This window comes from Pyxicephalus adspersus, chromosome 1, assembly GCF_032062135.1.
Source record: "Pyxicephalus adspersus chromosome 1, UCB_Pads_2.0, whole genome shotgun sequence".
Classification (NCBI taxonomy): domain Eukaryota; kingdom Metazoa; phylum Chordata; class Amphibia; order Anura; family Pyxicephalidae; genus Pyxicephalus; species Pyxicephalus adspersus.
Genome location: NC_092858.1, coordinates 109,472,654 through 109,487,271, shown reverse-complemented (window position 1 = coordinate 109,487,271; position 14,618 = coordinate 109,472,654). Strand labels below are relative to the sequence as shown.

At 43.5% G+C, this 14,618-nt stretch overlaps 1 protein-coding gene across 3 annotated transcripts in view; it reads left to right on the top strand.

Annotated features, from left to right (window-relative positions):
* STRIP1 (striatin interacting protein 1) overlaps nt 1–14,618 on the top strand; it is a 108,827-nt gene that overhangs the window by 55,504 nt on the left and 38,705 nt on the right. For all 3 annotated transcript variants that reach the window (XM_072423346.1, XM_072423356.1, XM_072423360.1), the window contains 3 exons: nt 12,298–12,515; nt 12,622–12,687; nt 13,135–13,198. In XM_072423346.1, the coding sequence (XP_072279447.1) occupies nt 12,298–12,515; nt 12,622–12,687; nt 13,135–13,198 (348 nt within the window). The remainder of the gene's footprint in view (nt 1–12,297; nt 12,516–12,621; nt 12,688–13,134; nt 13,199–14,618) is intronic.

The following is a 14,618-nucleotide window of genomic DNA, read 5'->3' as shown; positions in this document are numbered from 1 at the left end:
ACTTGAAAAGATGCTATTCGGTATACATATGGTTTAGCGAAAACCAGGAGATCATTTCAGTGACTGTTACTTGTGTATAGTTAAAACTCCAGGATATAACAAGAAAAATAAATGTAACATAGAGTATCCTAGTCTACCATCGGCTGTACGCTCAGTGGCTTATTTAGATGAAATTCCAGTGCCGGTTTTCGTTACACTACCTTCTCTTGATGAACATGATTATGGTGATGAACTGGGTGATAACAATTATGAAGAGTTTGAAATTGAAGAGGAATCTGTTCGTAAGAGATTTGATCAGCATGAGTTGAGTGATTTGGCACATGATGTGGAACTATCGAATTAGGCTTCAGAACTCCTAGCATCAAGACTGTGTGAGAAAAACTTACTTGAAAAAAGATCGAAGGTATCGTACTCGAACCAGAGATATTGCATTTCTGCGGTACTTTAGAACTGACAGTGGTTTTGTGTATTGCCATAACATACCTGGTTTAATGGAGGAATTGGGAATTCCAATCTTTAACTCAACTCTCGACTATTCATCGATTGCTCAATGTGGAGCCTAAAGTGTGTCCTCCTTCACAATGGCAATATATTTAGGTCAGTCCTACTTGGCCATTCAGTTTCCCTTTATGAAGAATATGCAGACATGAAGAGAGTCATTGGGCTGTTGCAATATCACCAACACAATTGGGTCATCTGTGTTGACTTTAAAATGGTATGCTTCCTTCTTGGTCACCAACGTGGATACACCAAGTATCCCTGTTATCTGTGCATGTGGGACAGCAGAGCACGTGAGAGGCATTGGGTGGAAAGGAATTGGCCTCCAAGATCTGCCCTAAAACCAGGTTGATCCAGGTGATCAGGTTTCTTCATGAAAAGGGCTCCTCTATTAGTTCTCTGTGTTGCAATTTGGGGAGGTAATTAGAGTTCAAGAAGTCCCCCAAATCATTTTGGTTATGTAGAGATTGAGCAGAATATAATTTAGCATAGAAATTCTGAATAGTGTCTAAAATTTGTTTGGGGTTCTGTGTCACCGTCATTAGCGAGTTTAATTCTTGGGATGGTCACATGGAATCTATGTTTTGAGTTGAGCTTGTTCACCAAGAGCTGCCTAGTTTGTCTGCCCATGTGAACCACCTATGGTTAAACCAATGTAGTGACTTTTCAGCTCTGGTTGTAAGGGACACATTCAAAATAGTCAAGCCTTCTGCAAAGATCTAGATGCCGAGACTAGATTATTATTCATCTGATCTTTAATAAACCCATTTTGGATTTTTGTTCCTTTAAGAACGGGCAGCACGGTGGCTCAGGGATTAGCACTCCGGCCTTTGCAGGGCTAGGTCCTAGGTTCGAATCCCAGCCAGGACACTATCTGTGTGGAGTTTGCAGGTTCTCCCCGTGTATGCGTGGGTTTCCTCAGTTAAGTTATTTGGCTTCCCCCTAAATTGACCTTAGACTACATTAATGACATATGACTATAGTAGGGACATTAGATTGTGGGCTCCTTTGAAGGACAGTTAGTGACATGACTATGGACTTTGTAAAGCACTGCGTAATATGATGGCGCTATATAAATACTGTGTAATAATAATAATAAGAAGAAGAAGCAAGCTGGATTAGGTTGCCTTAAGGTTCCTAGTTAATGTCCCTAAAGATAACATTAGGGTTAATGATGGCAAAAAAAGTCAGTGTAAGTTTCTATTTCCAGGCACATGTCCATGTCGATGACAATACTTCTATTTAGTCTCCAGAACGGGCATGGTGATCAGAGAGTTTGAAATTTAAGTAGCAAAGGGTCATGATCAGACCAGGAAATTGTTAGAATTATGCACTGTAGTAAGGGAAAGTGCCAACCCTGAAGGTACAAATATGTGGTCTATCTTAGCATATTGTTTATGAGCAGAGGAATAGTGTGTTTATTTTTTATCAAATCATTGAGCTTGCTCCACGCATCTATGAGATCATATTGATGGTGAAGTTGGGCCAGTTTCTATCCATAAGGTGGTTGTGGGTACAGAGTGCCCAAGAATCGAACACCCTTGTACTTTGGGTAAGAGATGTGCAAGCAGTACAGGAGGAAAAAAGCCAGTTGGTCAACTGTGGGTGCATAATACACAATAAAAGTAATCAAACAACCTGATAGGTAACCAGAAACTTTAAATTAACAGCCTTTGGAGTCCTTACCAACTTCCAGCTCAGAGGACACAGAAGTTCGAGAGCAGAAGTCATGCCTCAATACCAGTAGGTTGAAGCCTGTTTGAGATTTGTGGGTAATCCCTGATGTCTGCTGATACTTGATAGTCAAGAATAAGAAGTTACTGAGAAGCCCTAAGGGAAGGGGCCAGAGAAGGGTCTGAAAATCAACATAGGAAAGAGGTAGGGGGCAAAGTACAGAAAGGGAAGCAATAATAACAAAACAGGGAATGGTTAGTTCAATAGATTAAAACAAAGCAAAAAACTCCCAGTATTTACTTGGCCTGTTGCAGTTTATAGTAAGAGGCTCAACCGGGGGCTTCGTAGGAAACCCCTTGTGGAGACTCCTAAAGTGGGAGCACGTGTGTCCCCACTCACTCCACCAGAGCAGAAAGCTGTCAAAATAGTGTCCACACCACTTTAAATCAGCAATACCAATATTACAGTCACCATTAGTGAAAACTTAAGCGCAATGTGATTAGGAATTCACCCACCAAACAAAAATAGCAATATACCTAAATTGCTATGTTGAAGTCAGAAGAAGGCTTATAAAAAAAGATAAGTCTTCAAATAGATTTAGATTACTTTGATAGACTTAGCAGTTGTTGCCCACAAGAGGTACAGTGGAGCTTTGTCACCTTCTAGTAGCACAGATTAAGATTGATTATTGGTGATACCCAATGAACAGCAAAAAGAACGTAAAAGAAAAAGATTTCCCCTTCTACTAGAGCAAAAGACGAAATGGGAAACACCATCGATATTTGATGTTATGATCCACAAGTGCTAGTTGTAAAGGTTTTAAGGTTCTTCTCTTTTGTATGGTATATGGAGAAAAGTCAATAAAGATTTGTTTTTGTATTTGGTGACCATACAAGGTTAGATTCATGGTGACCATACAAGGTTACAAGGAGTTGTTCTGGTGTTCTATCAAAGAAAAGTCACTCAAGAGCATTTACAATGATATCAGCAGCAGAAGCACAGTGAAATAGCCGTGTGCAAAGGCTGCTTGTCATGTTCCGCAGCTTAACCAATGACGGAGCGTGGGTCAGCGAGAGCAGTAGCAGTGTGTGGCCTCTGGTCAGCTATTGCCAGGGAGACTGCATTGGTATGTGTCATGGAGAGCTGGGTGAAGTGCATCGTCAATGTCACCCAGAAGTGTGTAATAAAAAAATTTTAGTGAATGGAGAACTGACAGGCAGCAGCAGGATGAGGCGGTGGGCCCTGAGAAGGAGAGGGGACCGCTGTGGTAACTGGCATCTCAAGCTGGATGTAGTGCATCGTCAATGCCACACAGAAGTGTGTAATACAATTTTAGTAAATAAAGTACTGACAGGCGACCGCAACAACAGGAGGAGGAGGCAGTGGGCCTTGTGAAGGAGCGGGGACCACATTGGTAACTGCCATCTAGAGCTGGGTGTAGTGCATCGTCAATGCCACAAAGTGTGTAATACAATTTTAGTGAATGAAGTACTGACAGCAACAGCAAGAGGAGGAGGCCTTAGAAGGAGTGGGGACCGCATTGGTTACTGGCATCTAAACGTAGACGGGCCAGACCAAGATGTTTTGTGCGCCAGCACTGTTGCTGTGGTCTGTGGTGCTAGTTTGCATCATGAAGTGGATGACATGAATGCCAACCTTCAATCTTACAATACTTAGCTGAAAAACTGGGCAATGGCAATGGTACCTATCAGTGTGGCAGTACTGGGGGTTTTCAACTGCAGTTTGTTGGCGTACCGGAAGCAGCAGAAATGTAAAGTATATTGCTAGCTGGCAATGGCAAGCATGTCATTGGCAATGAATGCCACCCCTGTACGTTGCGATAACTAGCGACAAAATTCAACTGAGCCAGGCTCAGTGAGTCCTTGTGTCAGTTAATTAGTGACATCTGCAGTGGGGGTATGATAGTTGTTAGTAACCCACCTTTCTTTCATTTATAAAAAGGTGAGGCATTTGACATTTTCAGGCGACAGTCGTGATTGGCTGTCTGTGACCACTCGGCACTCCTCGACAGAACACTGGATGCCGGGCACGACAGAAGCTTGATGGCATACTAAGCAAACTGGGGGCACATTTCAAGCCTGTTGATCAAAAAATTTTTGGTGTCACTATTGTTAGGACAGGCATCGTTCTCATAACTGCTGTCGTCAACACCACCTCCACCAGCCAGAAAAGAGCCAACATAATGTGCACCATGCCCTTCATCCGTTCTCGATGGTTATGTCCCCGCACTTTACTTGTTTGAAGTGGCTGCATCAGGTTTCACCAGGCATCCAGAAAATCCCCCCTGCCTTGGCCTTGACTTTTGGATGTGTGCGGCCTGCTGCCACTACTACTGCTGCTGCCGCTACAAGAGGGTACGGTGGAGGCAGTGTCTGCCTGAGATTCCTGTGTGGAATGTGGTGCACGGACCTCCTCACACAGTCGGTCGCATAGTAGTCTTCTCAGGTGGGTCACCTTTTCTTTCTCTTGCGCCAGGTTGGGTAGAAACTGTGACATTTTGTCTTTGTAGCGGTGATCCAGAATGGTGGCCAGCCAGTAATCATCCCCGTTTATGATGCTGCAAATGAGGGGGTCTCTTAGTAGGCATCGCAACTTGTGTACACACATATGAAAAAAGGGTTCCCTGGGCTCATCCTCCTCCTGTCCCTCAGTAGGCACCAAAACATCTTCCTCCCCATCACCCACGTCCCCCTCTTCAAGCTGCAGCAGTTCCTGTTCTTCCATTACCATTATAATGCCTGGGGCCTGACAGCGCAAATGTGAGTTGGACGGGTCCTGTCCAGAAGCCCCAACATGGTTTCCCTCATCATCATCATCATCATAATCATTATCCTCCTCCCATCTTGGAACTCCTGATGCTGGCCAGTGTCCCTCTTGATGCTGGCTGTGTGTGTGGAGTGTTTCTTCCCCTCCTCTCCTATAGCCACTTTCCATCAGGCGACACAGGGTATTATCAAGAAGAAAGATGATGGGTATGACATCGTTCCAGCCTTACGGCTCCTGACTCACTTTTGTGGCCTGCTCAAAGGGGGCCAGTACCCTTCCCAGCGTCTCTATCTGCAGTTACTGGTAAAATAGCTCAGTTGTGTGGCTGTACCAAGAGCCCCGCTGCTTCCATGCACTACGCTGACCAAGTAATGGCGGATGGCTAGCTTTTGCTCACACTGACGCTGGAGCATGTGCAGGGTGGAGTTCCATCTAGTCAGTGTCGCAAATCAGTCTATGCGGTGGCGGCCCCTGTTGGTGCTGGATCTTGCTGTGCGCCGCTGCGGCAGTTGGGTATCGGCGGACATGGCAGATGGAGTGAGCCTATCTTAGTAAGTCCTACAGTCCTAGGTACATGTGGAGGAACTTCTGCACCACCAGGTTCAGTACGTTCTCAAAGCAGGGCACACGTGTCATGCGGCCCATGCGCAGCGCGCCCACAAGGTTGGCCTCTTTGTTGCACACTATGTTGCCTGTTGTGAGCCGAGAGGGCATCAGCTAAGCCTCATCCTCTCTGTGCAAAGTGAACAAGAGTTCTCTTGCAGTGTGGCTTTTCTCCTACAAGGACACCAGTTTCAGCACTGTCTGGCAACGCGTATGCTTAAGGGAGCCGTAGTGGCAAGCCCACTTAACCACAGTGTCCTCTGCTGCTGGCCTTTCAGGAGGAGTGTCGAAAAGAGAAGGCTTGACGGTAGAAGCAATGCAGGACGGAAAGGACTGGAGTGGCCAATGCTTTCCCACCACACCCCTCGGCGGCGGTACTAGGTGCTGTAATGCTTCCTGCGGACTACCGCCCACTGAGCTATGCAAGGCCACCCGGTGAGCAGTGAGGGACAGATGGCGTCCCACTCCGTGCCTGGTTGTCCAGCTGTCCATGTTGACGTGGATTTGGCAACCACCGAGAATGACAATGCCCGGGAGATAATATCCATTACATGTCCTTGTAAACTGGGTACAGCTGTGCAGGAGAAGTAATGCCTGCTTGGTATGTTCCACTGCTGCTCGGCACAGGCCATCAGGTCACGGATGGGAGCCAACTCTGGCTAGATGTGAATTTAGTTCAATGACTCTTTTGTGGGTTGGGCCAATAGCCTGATGCCTTGTGCAGAACTCCGGTAGAGTGGGCTGAAGGAACTGGGAGCTAGGGGAGCTGAAGGGGTTACTGGAGTACCCATCTTGCGGCGACAAACGTCGTCTGACACCACAAAACTTGCGGGCAGAAGCTGATACTTCCTAGCCGCTAGAAGTCTGGCTGGCACCATCTTCCTGACACGTAGTAGCAATGACAGTTGGAGGTGGAGAAGGAGTCAATGGAGGTGGAAGAAGAGAAAATGACGTGGTTGCACCTCCTTCGAGAAAAAGTACTGCTCCCACTTTGGTTTGAAGTTCTTGCGCATGTGGAAAAGCAGGAATGTTGTACCCAAATGTGATCCGGCCTGCTCTCTGCGGTTGTGCCTGTGGCACAGGATGCAGATTGCTATGCACTCGTCATCGTCTTTCAGCGTGAAAAAAGGCCACACTGGAGAGGTGCGTGCAACCACTCTGCTGCTCTTTTTCTTTGCCTGCCTCTGCTTCTGCTGGGTGCCCTGCGTCTGCCCTAGCTCCACCTCTCCCACGGTCACATCCCCTGACTGTTTCCCTTCTTGTGCCCACTCCTCTGTCTCTTCTTTGGGACTCACATGAGGCAGATTTGCGGCCCCTTCTATCCCCAGTCTGATGCTGCTCCTCTACGTCTGTTTTGGAACTGCTGTTAGCCCCTACACGCATCGGTGGTTCCCAGGTGACATCATGGTCATCATCATCCTTATTTTCATCTAAGCCAACCTCTGTAAATGCAGCCACTGATCCAGAACCCTTGCTCAGCAAGTCCTGACCACACTCTCCAAGGGTCTCAAAGTCTGCCTCCTGCTCTAAACTTTGCACTGTCAGATCCTCAGGCTGTTCGTCAAACAACATAGGAGAGTCATCAGGAGGTAAAGGCACATTAGCCACGCTAACTCTTGTGTTTGCTCCTGTCACGGCTGTGCTGGTTCCTGCTGCTGCTGCAGAAGAAGAGCCTGCTGCACTTGAGGCCCCTGAGACCCAGTCCACAATCCTCTCCACATGACGTGGCTGTTGGTTTTATTACGCCTTCTCAATACATCTACCAGCGTACTGGTGCTCCGCGCACATCTCAGACCTGTTTGACAACTTGTGCTGCTGCTGTCCTACAGTGGCAAACTCCCGGGGAATATACCCCCTGCCAGATGTGGCAGGTCACCCAACACCACGCCTTCCCCTGGGTCTACCTCTCATCTCTTATTCGGGTAAAAATGCACCTGTACGAAATGTTTTTTTTGGTAAATAGGAACAGGTATCAATCACTGAAAAATCTGTATTTATTTTACAGTAGGCCAATAAATGAACTGTACCAAACGGTCTTCTTTAGTAAATAGGAATGGGTATCAAACACTGAAATATCTGTATTTATTTGAATAAATAAAGAGGTCAACCCCACTGAGTTGCGGGGGTAGCTTGTGACCTTTTAGCTATACATAGCCGTACTAACAAAATATGAAATCATAACGAGAAGAAGGTACAGTTTGTGCCTATCGAGGACAATAGGCACAAACTGTACCTGCACAAACTCGTGCCTATTGAGGAACAAAGAGTACGCGTTTCGCCTATTGAGGCCTCCTCAGGGGACTCGTTATGTTAGAGGTTAGGTTGCAAGCTGCATATAAGGAAGAGGTATCAAACACTGAAATATCTGTATTTATTTTACAGTAGGACAGAAATGTAACTGTACCACTGTACCAGGTCTTCCTTGGTAAATAGGAACTGAAATTGATTTTATTTAGCTTTAGTGAATGTACAGTGTGAAAAAAAGATGCCGGTAGTTTGTTCTGGCCCCCTGGTTGTTCGGGCCTATTTCCGGCCAGCAACCTGCGGCAAAGCCGGAACAAACTGCCTGAGCTCCGGAGCCGCATGCGGCTCTTGAGCCTCCGTGTTGTGCCTCCCTTTCTATTTACCACGGCTGGCGTTAAGACTTCACCACTGGGGTAAATAGGGAATATTCCCTCCCTCTCCTGCATTGCAGAGGAGAGGGATTTCCCTTTAGGTGGTGTTCCTGGTGAGGGGAGGAGCCATTAGGGCGGGACTCAAGAGAGAGTCTTGCCTAGTGTGCTCCTGCCTACCCCTGAAATAGCCTAATGGCCAAAAAAGTTTGCTGACGTCTGGCTCAACCTATTCTACATACACAATATCCTATACTAAACAGTAGTACAGGATATATGCCCTTTAAAACTCAGAACTATGCAGCTAACAATTTACTAGGTAGGCTCCTACACTGTTTCTGTCACAATACATGTCTCGCCCTGCATCTATCCTATACACAGAACGTAAGATGGAGTGACTAACCCTCCCCCCATACCTGTATACATAAGCCTGTGCTCAGATCTCTCCTGATTGGCTGCTGGGCCTTGCTGTGCATTCTGGGAGCAAATGATTCGCTCCCAGCCGTGATTCCCGGTGAAGTTTCTGGGCGTTACCGCCCCCTGCCTTTTCCCTTGTTTGTTAGGCAAGAACACGACCTCATGGCAAATCACAAGGCCATTCTCGCTTACATGTTAGGTAAGTGAGAAAAGCCCGTTTCGCCAGGAGATCGAAAAACTTCAAATCTCGCTGGCTCATTCCTAGTAAAGACTTGAAATTTTAACACATGGACTTCAGTGTTCTCCCCTGAAATTTTTTTCTGACGGGTGGTGGGAAGCTGTAGCTGTGTGGTAAAAAAATGGGCGGGGCAAGACACAGCAAATTTAGTGCTCCCAGTTATTTATGCCATAGGTATCCAGTAACCTCTATTAATATTTCAGTTTTCTACCTACCCCCTTTACTTTGTTCTATTTGTTCTAACCTTCTAATGCCTGGCTTGTTAGAATGTACAGTTTTTCCATCTTGTTGTATTATGCCCAAACTGTTCAGTGCTGTGTATTTTAATCTAATCTAGTGTTCCGTGTTTTAATAGTGTAATCCCTTGTAGTAGTGAAATATTGTTATCAATATGGTGTAACAAGTTAGGCCTAGTTCACATTAGCAGTAAAAAAACTGGGCCATTTACCCCTCCTGAGTGTTTACTTGGCAACTCCTAGGCAACTGGGATTGCTAACAGGCGGTAAGTGCTGGACTTTTTTAGGCCTAGCTGTTTTTCTAGCAGCAGTGAATAATGGCGTGAGGAAAGTGAGGGGTAAAAGCAGCACATGCAACCTTACTGCCAGTGTGAATTAGGCCTAACTTCAGATGTGGCCTCAATGTGTTACCTAGATTTAGGTTAAACTTTTGTGGAAAATAATTTCACTTGATCTGTCCACAAACTGAGCCCTGTGAGTCCAACGCATGCTCAGCTTCCCTCTTTTATTCCGATGCTCACCGTTTCATCAAGTTCTGATCTCGTTGGGCATGCGTGAGATTAAGCTTTTTTTTTCTTACATTATATGAGACCCCCTGATGATACATTCCCAATGTCAGGCATGCGCAAAGGAAGTAGCCCACAGCCACCTGGGATATGTGTCATAAATACCCCAGGAGGCTGCACAATTACCCTGCAGTCTTTACCACCATGGCAGTAAAGACAAAAGGGGAGGGGGCTTTCCCCCACAAATTGAATCAAAGCACATTTTTCTATTATAAAAAAAGGGGAAAGTCACCTATTATATATTTTTAAAATGTTGTGTTGCTTTAAGAGCATCATGCATGTGATAGCAGGGCAGCCAGTGCCTCCCCCGCCCCATCACTGCCCATATTCTAGGGGAAAAAAAACTGCCTATGAAATGTATCCACCCACAGTGTATCTGTGTGTGTAAAGGCTGCTTGTCATATTCTGCAGCCTAACAACTCACCGTGTTCAATTTTTCAGATCTCCTAAATTGTTGGTTGTAATGACTTGAAGCTATTATATTATAGCTACTATAACCAACATTTCTTTAAAGAATTTCAAGATATGGGGATCACATGTTTAAAATCTTGTGGAAATTGAACGTTTAGGTTGCTGTTTCATAAGCAAGTGCACCTAGGAGCCCAAATTTGAAAATGCAAATAAAGAACCCCCAGGGGCTCCTAACATAGCAAGGAGCATTTGGGTGGGGCCCCTAAATTTTTTACCTTTTACCAAACTGTAATTGTAATACTTTGCTACCCTTTCTGCTTCTGTTCTTTGAACCCCAAATTATCCACAGACGTTCCCCACACATTTTCATTTTCTTACACCTCTCCATTTCGGAGAAATTGGGGTTCAAATGTTAGAAGTGGGCAATATTGTGTACCAGCGCAGTGCGTTTGCATTTTAGGGGGGGTGGGTAGCTGAAGGTGTCCCCAACTGCACCCACATTTTCAGTTTTGGACACCCCACCATTCTAGGGAAATTGGAATTCAAGGAAGAGAAGCAGACAGAATAATGTAGTATGACAGTTATAGATTTGTGACTGAAAGGTATTAAATTCGCGGACCCATCCCAATGCTCCTGTAAGTGGCGCCGGGGGGCCCAAATTTGCATATTCAGATAATGACATCTAGGCACACTTGCTTTTGAAACAATAACCCCAATGTTGTGTTTTCACAAGTTTTGACAATTCTAATCCCCATATCTTGAAATTTTTAAAAGCTCGGGTGCTGAATTTGTGTTTACTACTATGAGGGAGTTTAGGAGCTATAGAGGTTTGTACACAGAGAGCTGTAGGGCTGCAGAATGACATGCAGTTACACACAGCTATCAAAGTGCTCCCATGGCGTCATTACACACGGCCACCCGGGCAGATACATTGTTACACAATGGTTTTTTTTTTTTTTTTTTTTCATAAGACGCAGCAGGAGCTATCAGATGGGGGCAGCCTGTGTCCTGATCTCATCCTAACTGTGCTCTTCTCCCTCAGCTGCTCTTTCCAGCAATCAGCTGAAAATGGAGCAGACTCTCCTTCGTCTGTTCAGAGGGATAGAGCTGTTGATAAGAGCCGGAGACGCACACACGATACACACTCTCGATAACAAATGGATAAAATACAGGGCTGTTTTAGTGACTTGGACTCGTGGAAAAAAAATGTAAATTGACAATAATGTCTGTTGGAATTCCCACAAGTCTGGGGACCTGAAGGGCATGATGTACACTGTCTGTTTCCAGGTGAGCTTTATCCAAGTTAGGGAGAAGTTAATTAGGAGATGTTGTCACTGCACCTGATAGGTCAGTGATAGATTTTAGCAATCAATGCAAGCGAAAAAATCTTTTTTTTTTTTTTTTAGGTTTTGAGTAATTCAATCTGAAGCAGGTAAGCAGAGTGTGCTAATTGTATAAATTGCTGCTAGTTGCATGGGAGGCATAGTATGGCACAGGAAAAAAAGTAGGCTGAAGCGGACCCTGGGCCTTCTCCTTTGAATCAGGTGAAGAGGTCAGTGGATGCTGACTTGCTGCAGGCCTAAATGACCCAACAGCTGGAAAGCGTGACTCGTACTCACAGGATGAAGAAGAGGTATATGTTCCAGGCATCTGTGAGTGGTGTCTCTATGATTAACAATCCGGGTCATAGTAGAAGCTGTGCAGGGATCCAGTGAGGGAGCTGCTGTGCAGGAGGCTGCCATCCTGGCTGGAGGATGGGGCAATCCAATGCCCGATCCTGGGCTGTGCTGCTGGTTTTGCCCAGGAGTTTTTGTGGTGAATGACAAGTGGGTGCAAGGCAAGGTGAGAATGTGGCATGGAGGCTATAAATAGCTCTAAGGATGCTGTGGGGTGCAGAAACATCACCCTGTGTCAGGCATCAGGTGTCAGTCACACTTTATTTTATTGCTTCTAAAATATATTTAGCTAATTTAACCTAAACGTTAAGCTTACACACACGCACACATTCTGTATTTTAATTTGCCACCCTTTTAATCCATTGTACAGGTACTTTCCTACTGCAAGACAGATTAATGAGCCAGTCAGGATTCCTTTACACTATGTAAAAGGCTATTAAAACAGAAAGTGGACATAGGATTTTAATCGGTCACTTTTACCTTCCCGCACTTTATCTGTTTATCTTTATACTTATTTTCTATGTCTAGATGTTAAGGATTATAAACACCATTCATGCAACTTTACATTATCTTTTCCAGGCTCTCATGAAACAAGATAATCTTGATGCTTTTAATGAGCGTGACCCCTACAAAACAGATGATTCTCGTGATGAAGAGGAGGAAAATGATGAAGATAATAGTCTAGAGGCAGAACCTTTCCCTTTAGAACAGGAAGAAATAATGCCACCTGCTGTTACGCAGTCTGCTGTTGATCGTCTTGCTTTTCCAAAAGGTTTACCCTGGGCACCTAAAGTAAGGTGGGAGCATGAAGTTGGTTGCTATTGCTGCTTTAACTATAACTATGTAACTATTAGTGATATTCTTCCTAATTTACAATGGATATGTTTTTAAACATTTTATCAGGGAGAAAGACATTGAGATTTTCTTGGAATCCAGTCGCAGTAAGTTCATTGGATACACTCTTGGAAGGTAAGATAGTTATTCACATATTTAATGTTCTACTTTTAATCACTTCTAGCAGCTTAGCAGTTCTTCGCAAACAGGTGCAGGCAGGTTCTGCACCCTAAAACCATGGGATAAATAAGTACCCATGCTGCACACCCTGGAATGCAAAAGTACATTTAAACAGTTTCAACCCACAATAAACCCATGCCTGACATGTTTCATTTATTAGTGGAGCCTAAATAAAAAAAAATCTGTAGTTATGCTCCAGTAGGCAGAAAAACACATCAGCACATGGCTATATTGTGAATTCTCTTTATTTACTTGTAAAGAGTAAAATTGTAAAGCTTTTGGATTCTGCAGTGTGTGGCTTGTGAAACTTTATTATGCCCATGTTAAGATTTAGTACCATAGTTTCTTTTGTGCATTTTTTATATCACCTAATTCTTCTATGTGCTCTCCTAATTATCACAGGGACACTGTTACAGTTGTTGGATTGCCAAGGCCCATTCATGAAAGCATTCACACTTTAAAACTTGTAAGTATGCATTATTTATTTACAGTAGTTATGCAAAAGCAGTCCTAAGAATTCTGCAAATTAGCAAAATGGCAAAACTGAAAAACTTTAGTGTACTAAAAATAATCAAAGCTGTACTAAAAAAAGTATTAGTAAAACATGTATCTTCTCTTATCCAAATGAATGTGTATTTTCAGCCAACACATTTTTTACGTTATGGAGTAGTGAAACACCAGAAAGTTATGCCAAGTTGCTATCTAGTGCTCAGTTAAAAAAAATTTCCCTCACTTTCTGTATTGGTGTCAGCGCTTTTATATGTGATAAAACCTGCTACCAGGACACAGATGAACATTGACATAAAAAAAAAATTATGCTTTTTATGCTTTAAAGTGAACCACAACCTCAATCTTGCAAATAGACAAGGAAAGGCTAGAAAAATTAGTGGCTCTTTATAGCAAACTTGATTAAAACTAGATAAAATCATTTATGTAAGTCGTATAAAATAATCCTACAAACATACCAGTATACATGAATCATGCAAACACAAAAGGAGAGAACTTTTTGTGTTTACTATACATAATACATTAATAATATTGTTTACTATACAATAATATACATAATATGTATAGTAAACACAAAAGGTTCTCTCCTGTTACTGTTATGTCTGTTTTTTATCTGGGATGTGTTTATTTCCCTAGTGGTGGAACGTAATTGACTTATGTCTTTTTTTCAACCTAAATATGTAAAACCCAAAAGTATTGTGCAGAAATTGTATTATTAGTTAAGTAGTTTATATTCCTCATCAGGGCCAGTCTGTGCTCCTTCCTTTTAGGATTCAGCTTTAGAGAAGGACTACCTTTGTCTGTATAGAAGCAGCGGTCTCCTATAGTGGTCTGACATGATGAAATTGAATTAGAGCTAGCTAAATGGTTTACTAATTCTGTATTTTTACTAAACAGTCTTATTATAAGCTTTTTACAATCTTTTTTGCTTTATTAATATGATATCATATGAGAACAAACATAAACAGTCAGTTCAGTTTGTATCCAAACATGAAGTCCCATGTGCTACATAGTTCTGTGTTGATCTAAAGGCAATTGTACAATTCAATTGTATAGTCATCTTAAGACAATTACTAGCGGAACTAAAGTTTAAAATAAAAAAAAAATTGCAACCAGGCAGGTCCTTTATTTCAGAAGGGACTGTCTACTCTGCAATAAAATAAACTTGTCTGATTGCATTTATTTACACTCTCCTATCCTCCATACATTGTGGGCCCTGCCATCTTCACCTTGTTTTCTCCCGGGTTCCCTAAATCCACAATTTTTTATTACGACAATAAAATTAAACCATATGCCCAAAACAGAACAGAGGCCACAAAGGGATAAGGTAAAAATGGAGTTACAGTGGTTTAAAACATTCACAGATTAAAAATCTGCAA